The 19,738-nt window shown below is 31.1% G+C and overlaps 1 protein-coding gene across 1 annotated transcript; it reads right to left on the bottom strand.

Annotated features, from left to right (window-relative positions):
- Positions 1–16,764: 16,764 nt before the first annotated feature.
- LOC145600730 (protein FAR1-RELATED SEQUENCE 5-like) lies at positions 16,765–17,748 on the bottom strand. Its single transcript, XM_081656602.1, has one exon. It carries the CDS (start codon positions 17,746–17,748, stop codon positions 16,765–16,767), a length of 984 nt encoding a protein of 327 aa, XP_081512728.1.
- Positions 17,749–19,738: the final 1,990 nt, after the last annotated feature.

Raw genomic sequence — 19,738 nt, 5'->3', positions numbered from 1 at the left:
GACTTGCATTAATTGTTGTTTTGTTTTTGTTAATAGAAATAGTGATTTTAATTAATTTTGTGTTAGAGATAATATCGGAAAATATATGTGTGATATATTTTCTGTATTGATCTTATTAGGAGAATAATATATTTAGGTTTATTATATGTTAAGATATTATTTAAGTATATCTTTTAGGAAGATTGTTTCATATCTTATGTTCTTAGGTTTTGTATAAATACTCTACCTATTGATGAATAATAATCAAGCCATTCTATTCACTCTTCTCTATTAATTTGTCATTTTGTTTTTTACTTAGTTTTAGAACTTTCTTTCAACTTGTAAATCAATTAATGCTTATAGTATTCTTTCAAAAAACAAAAAATATAATGCTTATAGTATACTTGATTAGAAAAATTAAATCCAGATATCATATCACTAGTCACTAATAAATAAAGGTAAAACCCGCAATTAGGTAACAGGTTAGAGATACTTGGCTTTCCAACTTTTCGCTAAGTGTTGCTCCATATACGCGACAATTGTGCATAAACTTGACGTGTTAAATGTCATGTTTTACAATGTATAAATTCTTAAATAAATCTGATTCACATTAATTTATTGTGAACTACTATTATTAGGGACGCTATGGTCGCAGTATCAAAAATTTAAAAAAAAAACAAACAAAACGGCTATGTTAAAATAATTATTGGAGCAAACAAGACAAATGAGTAAGTAGACTTAAGGTATAACCCTAGCTATTTTTTAAATATTATCTAAGGTTCTGTTCACTTTAGCTTGATTTCAATTCAGTTCAGTTAAGCTCCAATCAGTTTAGTTCAGTTCAATTCAGCTCCTAATTTCCTTCTCTCATAAAATATTCATTTAAGCTCATTTCAGTTCAGTGGATCAGCTCCAATCAATTATGTTCAGTTCAGATTCAATCAGTTTAGTTTAGATCAATTTAGTTCAGCTCAGTTCAGTAAATATGAACAGAGGCGCTAAATATATGTTACTAGTACTTATACGAGTAGTTTAATATTATGCGTAGTATATAGATAGCCTTTATTCCTAAATAATTGACATATATCAATGTAATAACATCATGATGAAAAAATTCATATGTATATATCAGTCCCATGGTCATTCCAAATGTGGCACCACCCACATATTAATAATGCCCAACTAACCTACTTAATTAAACTGACCCCGTCCCAAGACTAATCTAGTAATCTTTAATACATAGTAATACTGCCCAACTAACCTACCTCAATTTCAGCCCCTAATCAATTTCAATCAATGTATAAATAATTAAACCCTAGTGATTCTAACCTGGCCTAAACTTCACTGACGACCTTGGTGTATTGCATTATTTTTTCGTTTTTTAAATAGTAAATTATCATGATTAAACCTTCCTTAGCTTCACCCTATATTCTTCGTGATGACGTCCACAAGGCCACTATTTAAAAAAAAAAAAAAAAAAATCAAACACACTTCTAGATGAAATTTCGTTAATGAATGAGAATTAGTACGTGGTGTTAGCAAAGTTGCGGCAGATGCTAGTTACTTGTAAATAAAGTTATGGGAAATGTTTACTTTTGGACTAATATTTGCCATCAAATGATGCTCTAAATGTCCCTTTGAACTAGAATAACAGTATTTACTTTTTTGATAATGCATTAAAAATAATGGACAACAATGGTCACTTCCCTACCTTATAAAAAGTAGAAAACTACTCTTATGAATAGTGTAATGCCAATTATACCCTTCAAAATGTGTATTTACATACATACCCTCATTAATATGTACTTCCTCCGTTTTCTTTTACTTGCAACACACCTTTTAAGCACGCAGTTTTAGGAGATGATTAGTGAGGGTAAACAAGCGATTTTATCAATATAATTTTTACACGAAAATTAGAATAGGGTTAAGTATCATTTGTAAAAATTATAATGAAAAATTTGTCCGTTTACATTATATAAACCCGACCTCAAAACACGTGCCACAAGGCTGTGTTGCAAGTAAAAGAAAACGGAGGAAGTACATGTTATTTTTAATGAATAGTGTTTAGACAACTATATCCACTAATATATTTATGTACTTTTATGCTTTCATTAATGTTAGTTGTCTTGAACATTTATACCACCTAAATATAGTTGTTTATATATTTTCTCTTATTTTTCTCTTTTTGTTATTATTTTTTTTTTTAGGAAAATTTTCTTTTATTGTTAATTCAACTAAATTTGTGATTTAAAAGCCAAACCAAAAAAACCTTCAAGATATTGCTAGCTATGACGCGTGCATCGCGCGCGTTAGCTGCCCTAGTAAAACAAAAAGAGCCACTTATTAATCCTTGTTGCAAAGATTAATTCATCATAAGCGTGACTGCGTGATGAGCGCATGCTAAACGACTTACATAGATACCTAATTGATACAAGAATATTACTCGCTCCCTCGTTCCTTTTTATTTAATTTGTTACATTCTGATCATTTTTCCCTCATAAAGAGATTTCATGTGTAGCAAACAATGGGTAATGGAGAAGTAATACAATAATACCAAGTATATATACAGAGAGAAGGTATTGCGTTAGTCTGGACTCACGAAATATGGATTTTATATCCTCAATTAGGGGAATGATATCCTCTATTAGCTGGATGATATCCTTTAACTGGATGATATCTTTTATTAGCTATATAATATCCTTTATTGGTTGCATGATGTTTCTACAAGCTGGAGGATATCCTCTATTGGCTGGATGATATCCTCTATAAGCTGGATAATATCCTCTATTATTGTCTATATGAGATGATGACTGGATGATATCGTAACACTCCCAAATATTCCTCTACAGAAATACTAGTATAATACGTATAATTATACCATAGAGACAGACTTGGACAGTTGGGCGTATGTAGGCGTCGTTCGATGCCCGCCTACGTTAAGCATGTGTGAATATGTTTGGCACTCATAGGAAGTGGGAATTGACATATACAATTAGGGACAAGGAAAGTAAGGAGTCGCCAACAGGTTTTTAAGGAACTTTTAAACCGCTCACGGATTATTAAAGGCTAAAGAGGGAGAAGAGAATGATCGTTGGTGTAAAGAGAGGAGAGAATGATTTTTGGTGTAGAGAGAGGAGAGAATGATTTTTGGTGCCTCGAAATTCGAGAAATCAGCAAGGTATTTATAGAGAAAAAGAGTAGGGTGAAGCACGAAACCCAAAAAGTGAACTGCCACGAAGAAAAAACCCTAGAAAAGCACCATGTTACGTGATAATTAAATACCGTGAAACGGAACAGAGTGCCCTGACACGTCACAAAACATCGTGGCGCGAAATTTATACCGTGACGCGACAAATCCAGTTTTTATGCGTTTTTTTAAAACTATGATAACTTTTAATTCGTAACTCGAAATAAGGCATATATATAATATATCGTTGGAAATCTTATTAAGTCTACTTTCTAACCCAATAAAAATTATATCAAAATCTTTTGTAGATTTTTTTATATGGTCATTTTAGTGAAAGGGTGTCGGTATTGGGCCGAGTTTTGTGTTATACTCATATCTTCTTCGTTTTAAACCGAATTGGGCTTATGATATACCGTTGGAAAGCTTATTTCAAGGCTTATCCAAACAAATAATATTTGGATCAAAATTATAGGGACACAAAATTAGCTAAGCTTTGTTTTGCATTGTTAAAAATAGGGTTATTATGTTTAACACACGTAATTTGTGCGTGTGCAGGTCCCTAATGATGATATTAATTTGAACCAGGTTCAAACAAGTTATTTCCCATGTAGTTATCTGATAATTTTTTGGGGATTATATATGATTTTGTAACTTTACTTTCGATCAATTTTTAATCTTTCATATGCCAAATAAATAAATAAAATAATTAAAATAAATAAATACATATTTAAGTTAATTGTAATTTTTGTATCATAAAATTCGTTCAAAAAAAAATTTTAAAACAAAATTCATTTAAGATACATGTTAACCAATTATTATGGAAAATTTATTTACAAATTATCGTCCACTCCACGTAAACCTGTATTAAATGCAACACAGGCCCATCCATACCTGGTACGAATTAATTCCACTTTGAAGGAGGGGTGGATGAGATTCGAATCCGTGACATTTGTGTCACGCTAGCTCTTGATACATGTTAGTGGACCAAATCAACTTAAAGGTTAAGCTAATAGTTGAAGTCCGGGAATATGTTATATACTCTATCACTATCTTACAGTTTCATTAATTATAATTTAAATCGAGTGAATATAATAATCGGACATCCAATCAAAATTATTATTATTGCCTTTACCATTTGGGCAATTAGTATTCTATGCACCATGGTGCACAGTAAACTACATGCTCCAGCCCACACGCGGCCCAACAAACACAGCCCAAACAAAAAACACGCCCAACCCAGAAAAAAAAACGGAGTTCCGTTTTTCAGTTTTTTTTTTAAAAAAAATAACCGTTTTATTTCTTCAAACCGCCACTTTATTTTTTTAATCATTTTAAATCATTCTCTCTCTTCTCATAAATTATAAAGCTTCATCTAATAAATTCATTTGCAATTCTCTCTCCTCATTTCATTTTTCTCACTCAACTCTAATTTCTCTCTCTAAAAACTACAGCAATTCCATGGCGAACGAAGAAGATTCACCGAAAATACCTTCAAAAAGGTGAACATCTCTCCAATAACTTTGATTTTTACTCGATTTTGATCAATTTGTTAACTTTTTATTGTTTAATTTTTTGAAATGTTAAATAATAGATATAATTTTGTTTTTTTTTTTGTAGAAAATCGCAACAAAGTTCGTCTGATGATGAAGACGATAATATGTAAGTAATTAGAGTAAAAATCAAATTACTCGATTTTTACTCGTTTTGTTCTAATTACTAACAAAACGAGCAATTTAAACCCTAATTTTTGAAATTGAAAAATAATTTGATACAAAATTTTGTTGAACAGGACATTAAGTAAGATGTTCAAAACGAAAACACCAAAAACGAAGAAATTGAAAGATATAAAAGCAAGTCCAATTGTTGATCACAAAATTTTGCAAGAATTAAACAAAGTAATTTCAGAAAGTCCATCAAACAGGTATATTTTGAACTTTTAATTCATATGATTCCTGTTCAATGTGAATTTATGTTATTTTTTTGAAGAAGAATTATAAATACTCAACTGAAAAACCCAAAATTTTGCATTTATGTTTGTATATGTGCATGCATGTTTATCAATTTTAATTATGTATTGATATATTTTTGAACAACCCACAAAAATCTTTTGAACAACAATAAATAGCCACTGAACATATTTCATTTCACTTTGTAAAGGAATTATATATAATAATTAATTATTAAGTTTTCAGATGAATACCCTTTAAAAAATTTTGAACAATAGAAAACAAACACTAAACAACCCAGAATTTTGCATTTATGTTTGTATATATGCATGCATGTTTATCAAATTTAATTATGTATTGATATATTTTTGAACAACCAGAAAAATCTTTTGAACAACAATGAATAGCCACTGAACATATTTCATTTAACTATGTAATAGAATTATAGATAATAATTAATTATTAAGTTTTCAAATGAAAACCCTTTAAAAAATTTTGAACAATAAAAAAAAAAGCACTGAACAAACCACAATATTATAACTAGATTTGATTGTATATTGATGAATTATGATAATTTTGGATATTTTTTTGAACAACCCATGAAATACATTTGAATGACAAAAAATAATAACTGAACACCTACAAATTTAGTTTGATTTACTTAAAAATAATAACTGAACACCTACAAATTTAGTTTATAGTAAAATATTAATCAGAAATAATATGTAAATTAGGTTTATATTCATATAAAATTTAGTTTATATTCATATAATATGTTAATTTTGTTGTAATTTTACTTTATTAACAGTCCAAATGCTGGAGAGCCCACTGAACAACATCCTGAAGCATCTGAACAACATCCTGAAGCATCTGAACTACCCTACCAACCCACTGAACACCAAGAACCAAAAAAATCTTCTGATGTACCTCCACAAATGTCTGAAATCCCATCAGAAAATCAACCAGAAACATCTGTACCCTCATCAACAATTTCTGAACTAGAAAAAGGAACTTCTGAACTCCAACCTGAAATTTCAGAAAAACCTCAACCAAATTCTGAAAATCCTAAACAACCTCAACCAAATTCTGAAAATCCTGTTCAACCTCAAACAATTTCTGTGGTCCCAACTAAAGAACAAGGAAATCCAGTTCAACCTCAAACAAGTTCTGTGGTCCCAAATGAAGAACAAGGAAATCCTGTTCAACCTCAAACAAGTTCTGTGGTCCCAACTGAAGAACCAGGAATTCCTGAAGAACCTACAGGACATATTGAACAACCTATAGGAAATTCTGAACCAGAAGAAAGAAATGGTGACAATAATGGTCAGCCCAATATTGAACAACCTACAGGAAATTCTGAACCAGATGGAAGCAATGGTGACAATAATAGTCAGCCAAAGCCTAGGTAAATTATTAATATGTTTTTGATCATTTTATTATATTGTAATGTTCATTTAAATACATAAATGTAAATATTTTTTTAACTTATATAAATAATTTAAACAGGAGAAGGAAGCACGTAGCTACAAAAAAAAAGGAAGAACACAACACCTACAACACCTACAACAACAAGAGTGTTGCGCAGCCAAAGTACCCCAGAAGGGCCAAAAAGTCCTGTTGAAGCAGAGGTTATTCTAGAATCAGAGTTTAACAGAGTTCAAAAGATTAGAAAGGGGTTCAAAAAACACAGAAGGGGGTTCAGATCAAAGAAAAAACTGGTGGAAAGGAAGGAGGACAACCTTCAGAAAAGGTTGTTAAAAAGGGAGTTCAGAAGAAGGGAAAAGAAGTTCAGAAAAAGGCTGAAGAAGTTCAAAAAAAGGACAAAGGAAAACAAGTTGAGAAGATTGAGAAAAAGAGAAAGAGAAAAGTTGATGAAGATGAGCTGATTGATGACAATGTAGTGAACTTGAGTGATGATGAGGAGGTTGAAGATGATAAGCTAACTGTTAGAGTGGGTCATGTTAAGTTTATGAAGTTTGTAAGTAACTTAACCCCACTACAATAACAAGCAGTTGAGGATATGGGATTTGGGGCATTTCTTTCTGTGAATTTGCCTCAAAATGATGCAGTATTTTGTGCTTGGCTGTTAATACATTTTGAAGAAAACAACAGCACTCTATACTTGCCACTTAACAAAACAGTGGAGATCACTGAACAAGATGTTCAGATTGTATATGGAGTACCTAGAGGTAACAAAGTTGTTACAGAAAAAGAGCCAAAGAAGGCAGAAGAAGAAGATGAAGATTTGGAGTTAGTGACACCATTGATGAGGTGGAGGGAAATGTGGGGGTGCAAAACTGGAAGCCCTAGAACACAATGGATATTTGAGAAGTATGAAAGTGAGGAAGAAAAGAAGAACAAGAGGGATCAGCAAGCTTTGCACAGGAGGAAATATGTCGCGGCAGACATAGAGTCAAAAGAGAAGAACACATGGGAAGCAACTGAAATGTTCAAAATAGATTTCCTTGTGCTTGCTGTGAACTCAATGATGAAAACAAGCCAAAAACCTTCACTGCCACTACAAATTCCTACACTCAATTCAAGATTGTGATGAAATAAAGGAATTGAATTGGTGCAAATATGTGCTACAAAGTCTGATTTCCACAGTACCTGAGTGGAAACAAAACACCAAGGGTTTTTTCAAGGGACCACTGCCTTTCCTGTTGGTATGCTTCTGACTTTTGTTATTTTAAATTTTTTGTTCATATTGTATTGCATAATGTTCAAAAGTTATACTTATTAGTTCAAAATTAAAAAAGGCATATGATCAAAATGTGTTTGCCTTATTATAGCATTTAAATTATAACTTTTATTCTTATGTTCAAAAGTTTTTGTATGACTGTTCAAAATTTAATTTCTTATTTTCCTGTGTTTGTTTAAAGATTATTTCTTATGAGTGTTCAAAATTTTAATGCAATATATTAATATGTTAAAACTTCAAGGTTTTTAATTATGTTTGTTCAAGATGTTAATGCATATCTTGGTTTCATTTTTTTAAAAATTCGTAATGGAAATAATGTTTTGGTATGCTTTTGTCATGGCACAGTTGTTGTATTGTGATCGAGTGCAAAAAAGAGGTATTGAGCAACCAAGGACATACCCAATAATTTCAGCTTGGAATAGAGATATGATTCAAGAGAGAATGAAATTAGAGGGAAAGTCTACATTTGGATTGGAAAGTGTGCTAGAAAGAATTCAAATACCTGGACAGCAACAACCAAAAGATCAACAACAAGAAAGTACTGAATCATATGAGAATTTGCCAACCAAGGTTCATTTTATTTTCTGTTCAAAATTCTTTTCCAGTAGTTCAGATTGTTATGAAACATGTTCAAATGCTTTCGTCAACTTATAATGAATTATAAAATCAGTCATAACATCATTAAAGAATACTTTAAATTAAGTCCATTTACTTTTCTGTTCAAATTTTATTTATAATTGTTCAGATTGTTATGATAAATGTTCAAATGATTTAGTATAAAGTTCAAATACTAAAGAACACTTTAATACTTGATAATCAGATCAATTACATATTCATTCTTTATAGTTCTGATGGTCATCAACTTATAATGCATGTTCAAAATACTGTAAACTTAAGTGAATTATCTTACATTGAAAACAGGAGGAATTTATGGATGATTTGATGGAGATTGTCAAGACTTTGGGAACTTGTGTTTCAAAAATGTCTGATGGAAAATGGCTAAATCTACCTAAACATACATGATTGTTGCATCCAGAATATTTGATTTTAGAGTGCAGAGAGCTTAAAATTCTGATGAAGATAAACTTGATAGAAAAACATGACAGAGCAAAAAAAACAACAGATTATCCAACCAACAGATTAACATAACAACACACTAAAAACAAATCAAATGAGGTGCATCAATCCATAGGGCATGTAAGTTTAGTTATAGGTTTAGGCTTAAAGTTTAAAAAAAAAAAAAAATATGACAGTTAATGGATGCACATGTAACAGGCTAGTGATTTAATTGTTTTAGGACATAGGAAATGGAACACTACTCTAATATGAATTTCTTTCCACAGAGAATTAGAGACTCAACCAAGCCGTGCTTTCCACAGAGAATAGAGACTCAAAGCTAATATTCAAACATATAGCTTCACTAGTTAAAGAGCAATGAATACAAGAAAATGTCTCAAATTGTAAACATACCTTAAACTCAATGAACCAATGATTCCTAACCATAGTCCACAATACTAGCAGCAGCACACTCAACTCCCACGCATCCACCAAATGCTCCACACACCAAGCCACCATTCCTCCTACAACCATACCAACAACCATGCAGCAGCCACGCATCTAGTAGTCATGCATTAACACCCCATCAATGCACCACCTACTTCTACCTCGTACCCAAATACAACCCACCACAATTATTGTTATAACAACCAGCTAGCAGCAAATTAGGCTAAAAAAAAGAATAAAGCCAGAGCAAAACAAGAATTCAATGGAGTTCGAGCAAACATCAATACCCTTTATCCATTAATTAACCAATTAGAATTACACTCTAACCAACGAACCACCCTTCTTTAGAAAATATATATTTTACAACTAATAAGAGTAAAAAAATATGGGGGTCGAAAATACCAGAATTGGGATTCATACATTCGCAAATAATTAGGGATTTTAGCAAACTCAATCAATTTGAATGATTTTTCATTAATTGACTTAAATTACACCAAGGAAACCTAATTAAAATCGATAATTAGACAAAAAATTCAATAATAACCCTAACATTCGTACTTGGCAAATTACAATAAGCAAAGATAGAAAGGACGTTAAGCGTTTAAACTTACCTGGGAGGAGACGTGGAGGCGCATCCTAGCAGATGAAGAACGACGCTGAATCTCTGTAAACAGCCTTCGCTGAGGGTTGAATCTCTAAACTATACTCCGTATTGAACATCTGATGAATAACTAAGAGTGACTGATTTTTTTTTTTTTTTTTTTTGAAGAAAGAGTGACTGATTTTTTTTTTTCCAAGTAAGATAAAGTTAGTTTTGGTGGGGGGATCGGACCTCAATTATACTAAGGGTTTTTATTTTCTTTTTCAATAAATTTTAAAAAACAATAGTAACAACTATTAATTTAGTTGTAATATTAGTCACAAATTTTAAATTAAAAAAAATTTGAAAATCATTAACCCAGCAACTACAATTTAGAGTCGCAAAACTTGTAAGAGCGTCGCAATTTAGCGACAACATTGCAACTATTATAAACTGAGTCGTAAAATTAGCGACTACTTGTCTCAGTGAGTCACAAATATAGTTTTTGCGACTAATTATTATACTAGTCGCAAAATTCACTCGCAAATTAGCATTCGCGTAGCAACTAGTACAAAATAAGTTGCAAAATTTGTGACTGCTCGTCTTTTTCAGTCGCAAAAAGTATTTTTGCCACTGAATATTAGGGTATGAGAAGCTGAAGCTAGGGAAAAATCTGTTCCCTAACAACATGATAATCAAAAGTGTTGAAGGTCTTATTGGGAAAAGAATGAGTGATGCTTCCAATTTGAGTGAAGATGAGGCCTTCTTTGGAACTGAGGCTTTCTTGAAGGCTATTGATCGGATTGAAAGAGAATATTTGGAGAAGAAGGAAGCTGAGAAAAAAGCAACAGAAAGAAGAGAAGCTGAGAAAAAAACAGAAAAGGAGAAAAGAAGAGAAAGAGCAAAACAGAAGATGGGGGAGGATTATAGCATGGAAAGTGCTTTTGATTTTGAAATTCAAACTCCTCGAACACCAACTGCTCCTTCTACAATGGAAAGTGCAGATCAAGGGGGAGAGAGTACTGTTGTTGGGAAAAGTACTCTTGACCTAACACTTACCATAGGCAGAGGAGAGAAAGGTCATGAGAAAGAAGTGCCTGATATCAGTGGAAAGGGAAAGGCAAAGGAGGTGCCTTTTGAAATAGCAGCAGCTGATGCACTTGGAAAGTCAACAGATGTGCCTTTTGAAGACATATTTGATGATGCCACTGACTTTACCAATATATTTGAAACCAATGATGCAACACTTGATGATATTTTGAGGAACCCACTTTCAAAGGACTTTCACTATCAAGGGTAATGTAATTCTATCTGAACATCTAAGTGTAATTTTTTGGGCAGTAGGGTAGTAAAGAAAAGCATATGTAAATATTTTGGAAGTAATGTAACGAATCTGTAATTTTTTGGACAACTAGGATAGAAGCTGAAAAAGTCAGCATAAATATTTTGGATGAAATCAGAACAAGTACAAATATATATGTAATTATGAAGTATTGAATGATATATTTACTATATTATTTTTCTGTGTTCAAATAATTGTATTATACGCTCATATGTCTTTGTTGTATGTTCAAATCTACATATCTAAAGAAGAAGCAGGAAAAGAAAAACAAGTTTCTGAAAAATCAAAGGGGTAACTGTATAAAAGCATATATATTCAATAGAAGTTCATTAGCAATTCACATACAGTTCAGTTATATATACGTATAGTTCAAAAAAACTAACAATACTTTTATATTGTTACAATAGACCAAAAACAAAACAGGATGTGGATGCAATCAAAAGACCACGAAGAGAAGTTACAAAATTGCCAGCTTGCCTAAAATCCCCATTCATGATTAAATATGTGGATTTGTTCAAAAACGTTAGTGCAATGCAAGCAACTTTATCTGATTATGCGTTCAGTGAAGGTCCTAAAGAGTAAGTTTTCTAAAATAATTTCATTGTTCAAAAATTTATTTACTTTGTTCAAATATTTATTTATATAATTCAAATAATAAATTGAAGCTTAACTTAATTTTTTTTTTCCTTGTATTGGCAGTGAAGTACTGTACCATGATGGAGAAAATAGTGTCAATAGGGAAGAAATGAAGACACTTGGAACAGATGAAGAGGTGGACACTGCAGTTATCGATGCTTGGGCTCATATTCTGAACACCAAAGGCAAAAAACATAGCATTTACTTCTCCACAATGCCATACGTAAGAAAAACTATATTCAAACCTTATTTAATATTTTTCTACAAACTGTTCAGTATATTTTGACAAGTGTTCATTATATTTATAATAACTGTTCGTTATTTTAATGGTTAATTGCAGTTGATTGTATGCACAAACAAGGGTGAAAGTGTGAACACCACAAAAGAAGTAAGACATGAGAAGTTTGTTGAAAGACTGAATTATGAAATGACAAACAGTGGTATCTCAAACACAAAAAAAATATAGGGAATTCTTCTTTCCCGTGGCAGCATTTGGTCATTTCTACTTGCTATGTATCAACATGTACAATAGCACAATTGATTTGATTGATAACAGGAAGCTTCCAATGAATATCAAAGCATCTACCAAATATGAAGATAATCCTCAAAAAATGGTAAAGTACTAAATTATTTTTTGTTCAATTTCTTCTTAGACTGTGTTCAGTATATAGAGTTGAGATGTTCAAAAAGTATATTTTTATGTTTTACAGCTGGAAGCTTTTGCATATTTTATGCGAACAAAGGATTATACAGGAAGCGATGTTGCTAGAGTCTTAAGTTTCAAGACTGATTTAATCAAGATGAAATGGAGAAGCAATTTGGATTCTAAAAATTGTGGTGTTTACTTGATGAAACATATGGAAACATACACAACAGAGCCTTTGGTAGAATGGAATTGTGATTTGAAAGCAAATAATGTGAGTATCAAAAATACTGTTCAAATGTTTTCTTGTTATGTTCAAAGAATTTCATATATTGTTCAAAATTATATAATTTCGGGTTTAATGTTCAGGTTGATCAAATAAGGAAGCTTAGAGTTCAATATTGTTCAGAAATAATATTAAGCCCCACCAACAAAGAAGGATACAGAGTGAAAATGGCAGCAAGAAGAAGAATGGAGGAGAATTAAAATTTAGATTTATTGACCATTTCAAAAGACAGTGATTTTATGTAATTTGTTTGAATTTGGTGTTTGATGAAGACAAATGTTGTTTGAATTTTTAATTTGGATTGAAATTGACATAAATATGTAATATTTTTAGTAAATGTTGACATTAACATTGTGTTCAAAAATTAATCTTTAGTAGTTCATTTTATAAAACATGTTTGTCAATATATAATTTGATTAAAAAATAATAACAAAAACTTTATCATGCAAAAATTTTCAAATATATTGAAAATATATAAGAATTTGAATATTATTACATATTGAAAACCTATGAAAAAGTGTTCAAATATATTGAAAAATTATGAATTACTTGTCTTGTCAAAAATTGATAACATTGCATCATAACTTGAAACATTCGAAGATCCAGAAGCATGAGACCCTTCATTCCTTGCATTGCGACCGGCATCAAAATACTAAAAACACAAAAATTAAAAGAACAATAATAAAAAAAAAAAAAAACTAAAATTTATACAAAAAAACAATAATACAAAATAAAAATGTTCACACTTACTTGAGCCCATTTACTAGTTTCATATCGAAAACTTCTGTTATGATTCACTTCAGATACCTTCCTTTTTTTAGCCTGAGAACCACTTGAAACCTAAAAAAAAATATATAGTTCAGATTATAATGCCTTAAGTTCAAATTAAATGAAAGAAAGTTCAGAACAAAAAAGTTACATTTCTTGCAGAAGACTGAGAACCAGTTGCAGGAAAATTAGTTGAAACATGATGACCATGAACCTAAAGAAAAATAAGGTTAGTTCAAAACTTAAAGTTAATAGTTCAAAAAAAACATTTGTCAGTAAAATATAAAAATTACATTTGACAAAGGTGGCTGAGTAGCTCTTGAAAAAGATTTTGTATTTTTAGCTTGAGGTCCAGATACCTAAAACAAATATAATATATACACACACAAACATATAAATATATTATCTTCAAAAAAAGTAAAAAAAATATTAATAGTAAAGAAGTTAAATTTACAGAGGAAGGCTGAACATTTGTTCTTGGAATGGTTTTTGAAGCTTTTGATGCTGATGGCTGAGAAGAATAAGGTCCTGGAAAGTTATTGGATGATTGACCTTCAAAAACCTACAGAAAATTAAATATAGTTCAGAATCTGAAAACAAAAGTTCAAAAATAATCACAAAAAGTTCAACAAAAAAATTACATTTGATAAAGGTGGCTTAGTTGTTGGAAAAGAATTTGAAGCTTTAGATGAGGATGGCTGAGAAGAATTAGTTGAAGCTTGATGACCAAAAACCTACAGGAAATTTAAAATAGTTCAGAATTTGAAAAAAAAAGTTCAAAAATAATGTGAAAATGTTCAGCAAAAAAAATTACATTTGATAAAGGTGGCTTAGTTGTTGGGAAAGAATTTGAAGCTTTTGATGAGGATGGTTGAGAAGAATTAGTTGAACCTTGTTGACCAAAAACCTACAGGAAATTAAATATAGTTCAGAAACTCAAAACAAAAGTTCAAAATTAATGTCAAAAAGTTCAGAAAAAAAAATTACATTTGATAAAGGTGGCTTAGTTGTTGGGAAAGAATTTGAAGCTTTTGATGAGGATGGCTGAGAAGAATTAGTTGAACCTTGTTGACCAAAAACCTACAAAAAATTCAAGTTAATTTAGAATAATAAAACAAAAATTCAAGAAAATATTTAAAAAATTAAACAAAAAAATTACATTTGAAAAAGATGGATGAGTAGCTCTTGAAATATTTCCGGAGGAAGGCTGAACATTAGTTGTATTTGAAGCTTTTGATGAGAATGGCTGGGAAGAATTAGTTCTTGCAAAATTGTTGGATGATTCACCTTCAAACAACTACAAAATTAAAAGGTTCAAAATATAACATAGAAAGTTCAAAAGAATGACAGTTTAAGTTCAAAACAGAATAAAAATTACATTAGCTGAAGATTGCTGAGTAGATTTAGTTGAAGGATTACTATTTTTGAATCCTTTTCCATTTGAACCTTGAGAACCAATTCTGAACCCATCACTAAAAACCTAAAAGAAAAAAAATGAAATTAAACATATATAATACAAAACAGTTCAAAAAAGACAATTAAAATATTTTTTAAAAAAATACTTACATTTGTTGATGAAGAATGAGAAGCATTGTTAGTAGCTTTACTATTTGTACTCTGAACATTCTTTTTCTTAGAAAGTACAGAAAGATTTGGTCCTTGTGTTGTTGGATGTGAATAAACCAAAGGATCTCCATCATCATCTAAAACCTACAAAATTTTAAAAAATTATAAGCTGTTCAATATGAAAAAACAAAAGTTCAAATACAAAAAACAGAGGTTCAAAATTACCTCAACAACTAATTTTTGGACAGTAGCTCTGGCTTCGTCTTTGTATTTATCTACTTTCTTTTTCCAACCCTTAGCTTTATTACATGCTTTCTCAACAGTACTCTTTGGCCTGTAGTTCCTCTCACCCTTCTTCCTAGCTATTTTTGGATTGTTTATGAACCCTTCTTCATCACAATCTTCTTTAGCTTCTTCACCAACTTCAACCTCATCAATATGAATTGGACCCATCACACTTTCCACCTTTTCACGTAGCATTTGAAAAGTATACTCAACTTCATTTCGTGCTAAAAGATCATCTTGACATGATGTCACTAACTGAACATACTTCCTAACCATTTGAACTCTCCAAACAGCAGAAGGGACAACTTTAACATCTTCACATGGCTCTTCATCAGAAACATGACTACACATAGCCTTCTTAGTCCACCTCTTCACTATATACTGTTCTGGTATTTTTTGAACACAGTGAATATTATATATACGAAGAGAGTGTCCACATAACAACCCCATCTCACTCCAATACTTACAAGTGCAATTGATGTTAAAGGTGAATTTCTCATAAGTAACTTCATGCCTTATAATGTCCTTATTTGGCCTCCAAACATAATAACAAATAGTCTCATCATCTTCATGCTTTCGCTCTTGACAACATGAAATACCTTTTGCAAATTGATCCTCAAATACCACATACACAGAAATAGTATAAATCTCCCTAGCGTGTATGAGCAAACTAACATTAGCTACTGCAAGATGACGGTTACCCCTCAGAAAACGGAAATCTTGCTTACTTTCTTTACTCCTCCATTCTGATATAACATCAAGAAAAGTACTATAAAAGTCACTCAAACCATCTGTTTTATTCAATCTATTAGAAACAGAATGATTTGTTGTTTCACTCCTTTGGGATGACAATACTCCACCCGAAAAATAATCCTTTGAATAACCAGGGCACCATTTCTCTTTGATATCATACAAGTGATTTAACCAATCATTTTCTGAACACTTGTATTTTGTCATCATTCTATTAAAAACAAAAAACAAGATACCAATAAACAAAATAATAATATAGAAGTTCAAAAAAAAAAAAACAACAAAGTTCAAAATATATTACATACAGTTCATATATATACTTGTTAAACAAAAACAGTAAACAGATTGAAATTAAATAATTATTAATTCATATATAAACAAAGGTTCAAATCCTAAAGAAATAAATTCAAATAATTAACAATAATGTTCAAAACGAAATAAGTCATGTTAAATTCAATAAAATTAAGTCCACAAATATGTAAATATCTGAGTTCAAATTAAGACATTAGAAGTTCAAAATATAAAATGAATAGTTCAAAGAAAATTAAAGAAAGCTTACCTTGGCCAGTAATGTTCAAATTCAACAGGACTTTCACTTGAGCAAATAATCAAATACTTCTGGAAACCCTTTCAATATTCTAAGCCCTCCTATATTGGTCTTTGAATTCTCACCGAGGTGCCAAGTACACAAACGGTGCCGAGTGCTTGAAAAAATTTCTCGTATTGCTGCAGCAATTGAAGGTGCTTGATCAGTCATTAAGGTTATGGGGTGTCGACATTCTCCCATAGATCTCATAAAAGCCTCAAACAACCATACAAAACTGCTGGTCTTTTCATCAAGAACAAAACCCATTCCAAACATCACATTATTACAATGATGATTCATACCAACAAAAGGGGCACAAATCATGCCATATTTGTTGGTTCTATAGGTAGTATTGAAAACCATCAAATCACCAAAAGCTTCATAATCCCTTCGCATTCTTCCATCCCTCCAAAATACACTACAAAGCGCATGATTTCCATCAACCTCAAACTCATAATAAAAGTCACTCTCTTTGGCTTGTCTTGCAGCAAATGACTTGATCAAAGCATTACAATCACCACCTTCTAATCTGCCAGCTTTTTCAGTAGCTAAAGCATTGTAAACATCAGTAACAGTGTAGCATAAATTAGGAGATCCACCAACTTCTTTCCTCAAAGCACGAAGAGAATCCGTAACCCTAACACCACTAGCCTTCATAGTACTTATGAACTTCAAATGCTCACCTTGCATTTTCCTTTGAGACCTAAGGAGATGTCTTTTCTCAATAGGTATCATAGCATGATTGTGATCCATATTGTGTTTAACAGCAGTCCAAACACCTTTCTCATCAATAACAAAATCAATATAAGCTTCACAACATGTACGATAATCCAACTTAGAATACTTCTTAGGCACCTTAGAAGAAGTATCCTTCAAACCAGCATTTGAACACACATAATTTCTGCCTCTCCAAACACTTGAAGTACCAACATATCGAACTTTCCCTTTCCTAATACTAAATCCATGCCGAAATGCATAATCATTGTACATTTCATATGCCTCCGCATCACTTTTGACTTGTTTCCACTGCAATTCAGACTTTTCACTTTCCTTATAAACAACTTCATACTTATAAACTGCAATAAACAAACAAAATGCATAACCAACATTATTATAGTTCATATATAAAAGAACATAATTCAAATAACAGAATAAGGTTGTTCAAATAAAACAATAGCATGGCCATAATTACTTGTACAATTCTATATTAAAAAAATATACAGGATCAAAGGTTCAATAAAATGAAATAAAGGTTCAAAAATAACATGACAGTGTTCATAATATATTTAAAGACAAATAAAACGACTAATACAAATATAAAAGAACATAGTTCAAATAACAGAATATGATTGTTCAAATAAAAGAATAGGATGTTCATAATTACTTGTACAATTCTATATTAAAAAATATACAGAATCAAAGGTTCAATAAAATGAAATAAAGGTTCAAAAATAACATGACAGTGTTCATAATATAGTTAAACTACGAAAAAAACGACTAATACAAATTATAAACAAATAATATTCATAAAATTCAACAAAATATGATAAAATTAATCACAAATTAATAAATTCCAGAAGATAATTTAATTAGTCCATCAATTAATAAATTGAACAATAAAACTAATTAAACCTAAATATTATGCAATGTACAAAAGCACATTAAAATTCATAAATCAGCAATCAAATTCAAAACACTTTGAACAACACATACGTATATCTAACAAATTCTGGACATAAATTGTTCAGCAAGAAATTAAAAGAGGCGAAAGTTCAAAATCAAGAATTAATGAATAAATTAATCAACAAATGATCAAAATCATCACAAATTACTAAAATACTATTGCAGAATCATATTAATCACAATCTAATAAAAAATTACAGAAGATTAAAAATAATCTCATCTCCATAATAAGTAACTTTAAAAAACCTAATTATACTATGAATTGTTCAAAAATCAAATTGAAAAAACCTAATTAACAAAATAATCGAATTCAGAAATCTTACCTCCACTCTCAAGAACTTCAGGCACAGAAATCAAATCCATGGCAAAAACAAGATTGAAGAGCAGAGCAATCAACAATGGTGAGGAAAGCACTGAATAAATCGAATCGAGAAAGTAATTTGATAGAAAAAATTGATGAGAGAAAATCGACGAGAGAATATTTTCGAATGATATTTGAAAAGGAAGAATGGAGAAATAAGGAAGGAATTGAAAATGGAAAGAACGCGCGAAAGACGTTGCAAAATAAGGAAAAGAACAGTTAGGTAAGTAGAAGCTACGTGGCAGAAGCTAATTGGTGGTGCACGTAGTTCTGTGTGCACAAGGGTGCATATTATAATTTGCGCCATTTGGGTGCCCAAATGGTTTGTTCATTTGGGTGCCCAAATGGTTTGTTCATTTGGGCCGGCCCAATTAACCTCCAGTGTTATTTAGACAAGGCTTAATTTGGACTTGGACTTGGAACTTACGTACGAGTACTAATTTTATTGGGATAAAAACGTTGATTACGGCATTGGTATTTGTTTGGTGGAAGTGAGTTCTGTCTTGGGGTCATTGCTTGTGCGGTTTGCAATTTTGTCCGTGATATATAATGGGGCACGAGGTGGCTCAACCTAAAGTACCGGCTCTTGGGGTTTCACGCGGCAATTTATAGTGGACTGTTCGATAGATCATACAAAGTCTATTTTTTTTAGTTGACACCTTTCTATTATCACGCTTGTTAACGCATGTATTAAAGAGTTAAAATATCTAATTATCAACATTGTAAAATTATAAAAAGTTGATATTAATAAACTATACATTAAAACAATTCAAACAAGATCCCACATAAATATGTTTTACCGTATTTATAAACCACAAAAGCGAATCAAAGCGTGTTGTGTGAATAATATAAAGTCAAACGATGTCAACTAAAAAAACGGAGAAAGTATTATATTAGAGAGTGATTGCCTCTAACTCTATTATATATTTATATCTC

The sequence above is a fragment of the Chenopodium album genome, chromosome 21 (genome assembly GCF_948465745.1).
Source record: "Chenopodium album chromosome 21, dcCheAlbu1.1, whole genome shotgun sequence".
NCBI lineage: Eukaryota > Viridiplantae > Streptophyta > Magnoliopsida > Caryophyllales > Amaranthaceae > Chenopodium > Chenopodium album.
Note: the sequence above shows the minus strand (reverse complement) of the source record. Positions and strands in the feature narration are given on the sequence as shown.

Excerpts from the sequence above, each read along its gene's own strand:
- LOC145600730 (XM_081656602.1), bottom strand. The coding sequence starts at position 17,748 with ATGTACAATGATTATGCATTTCGGCATGGATTTAGTATTAGGAAAGGG.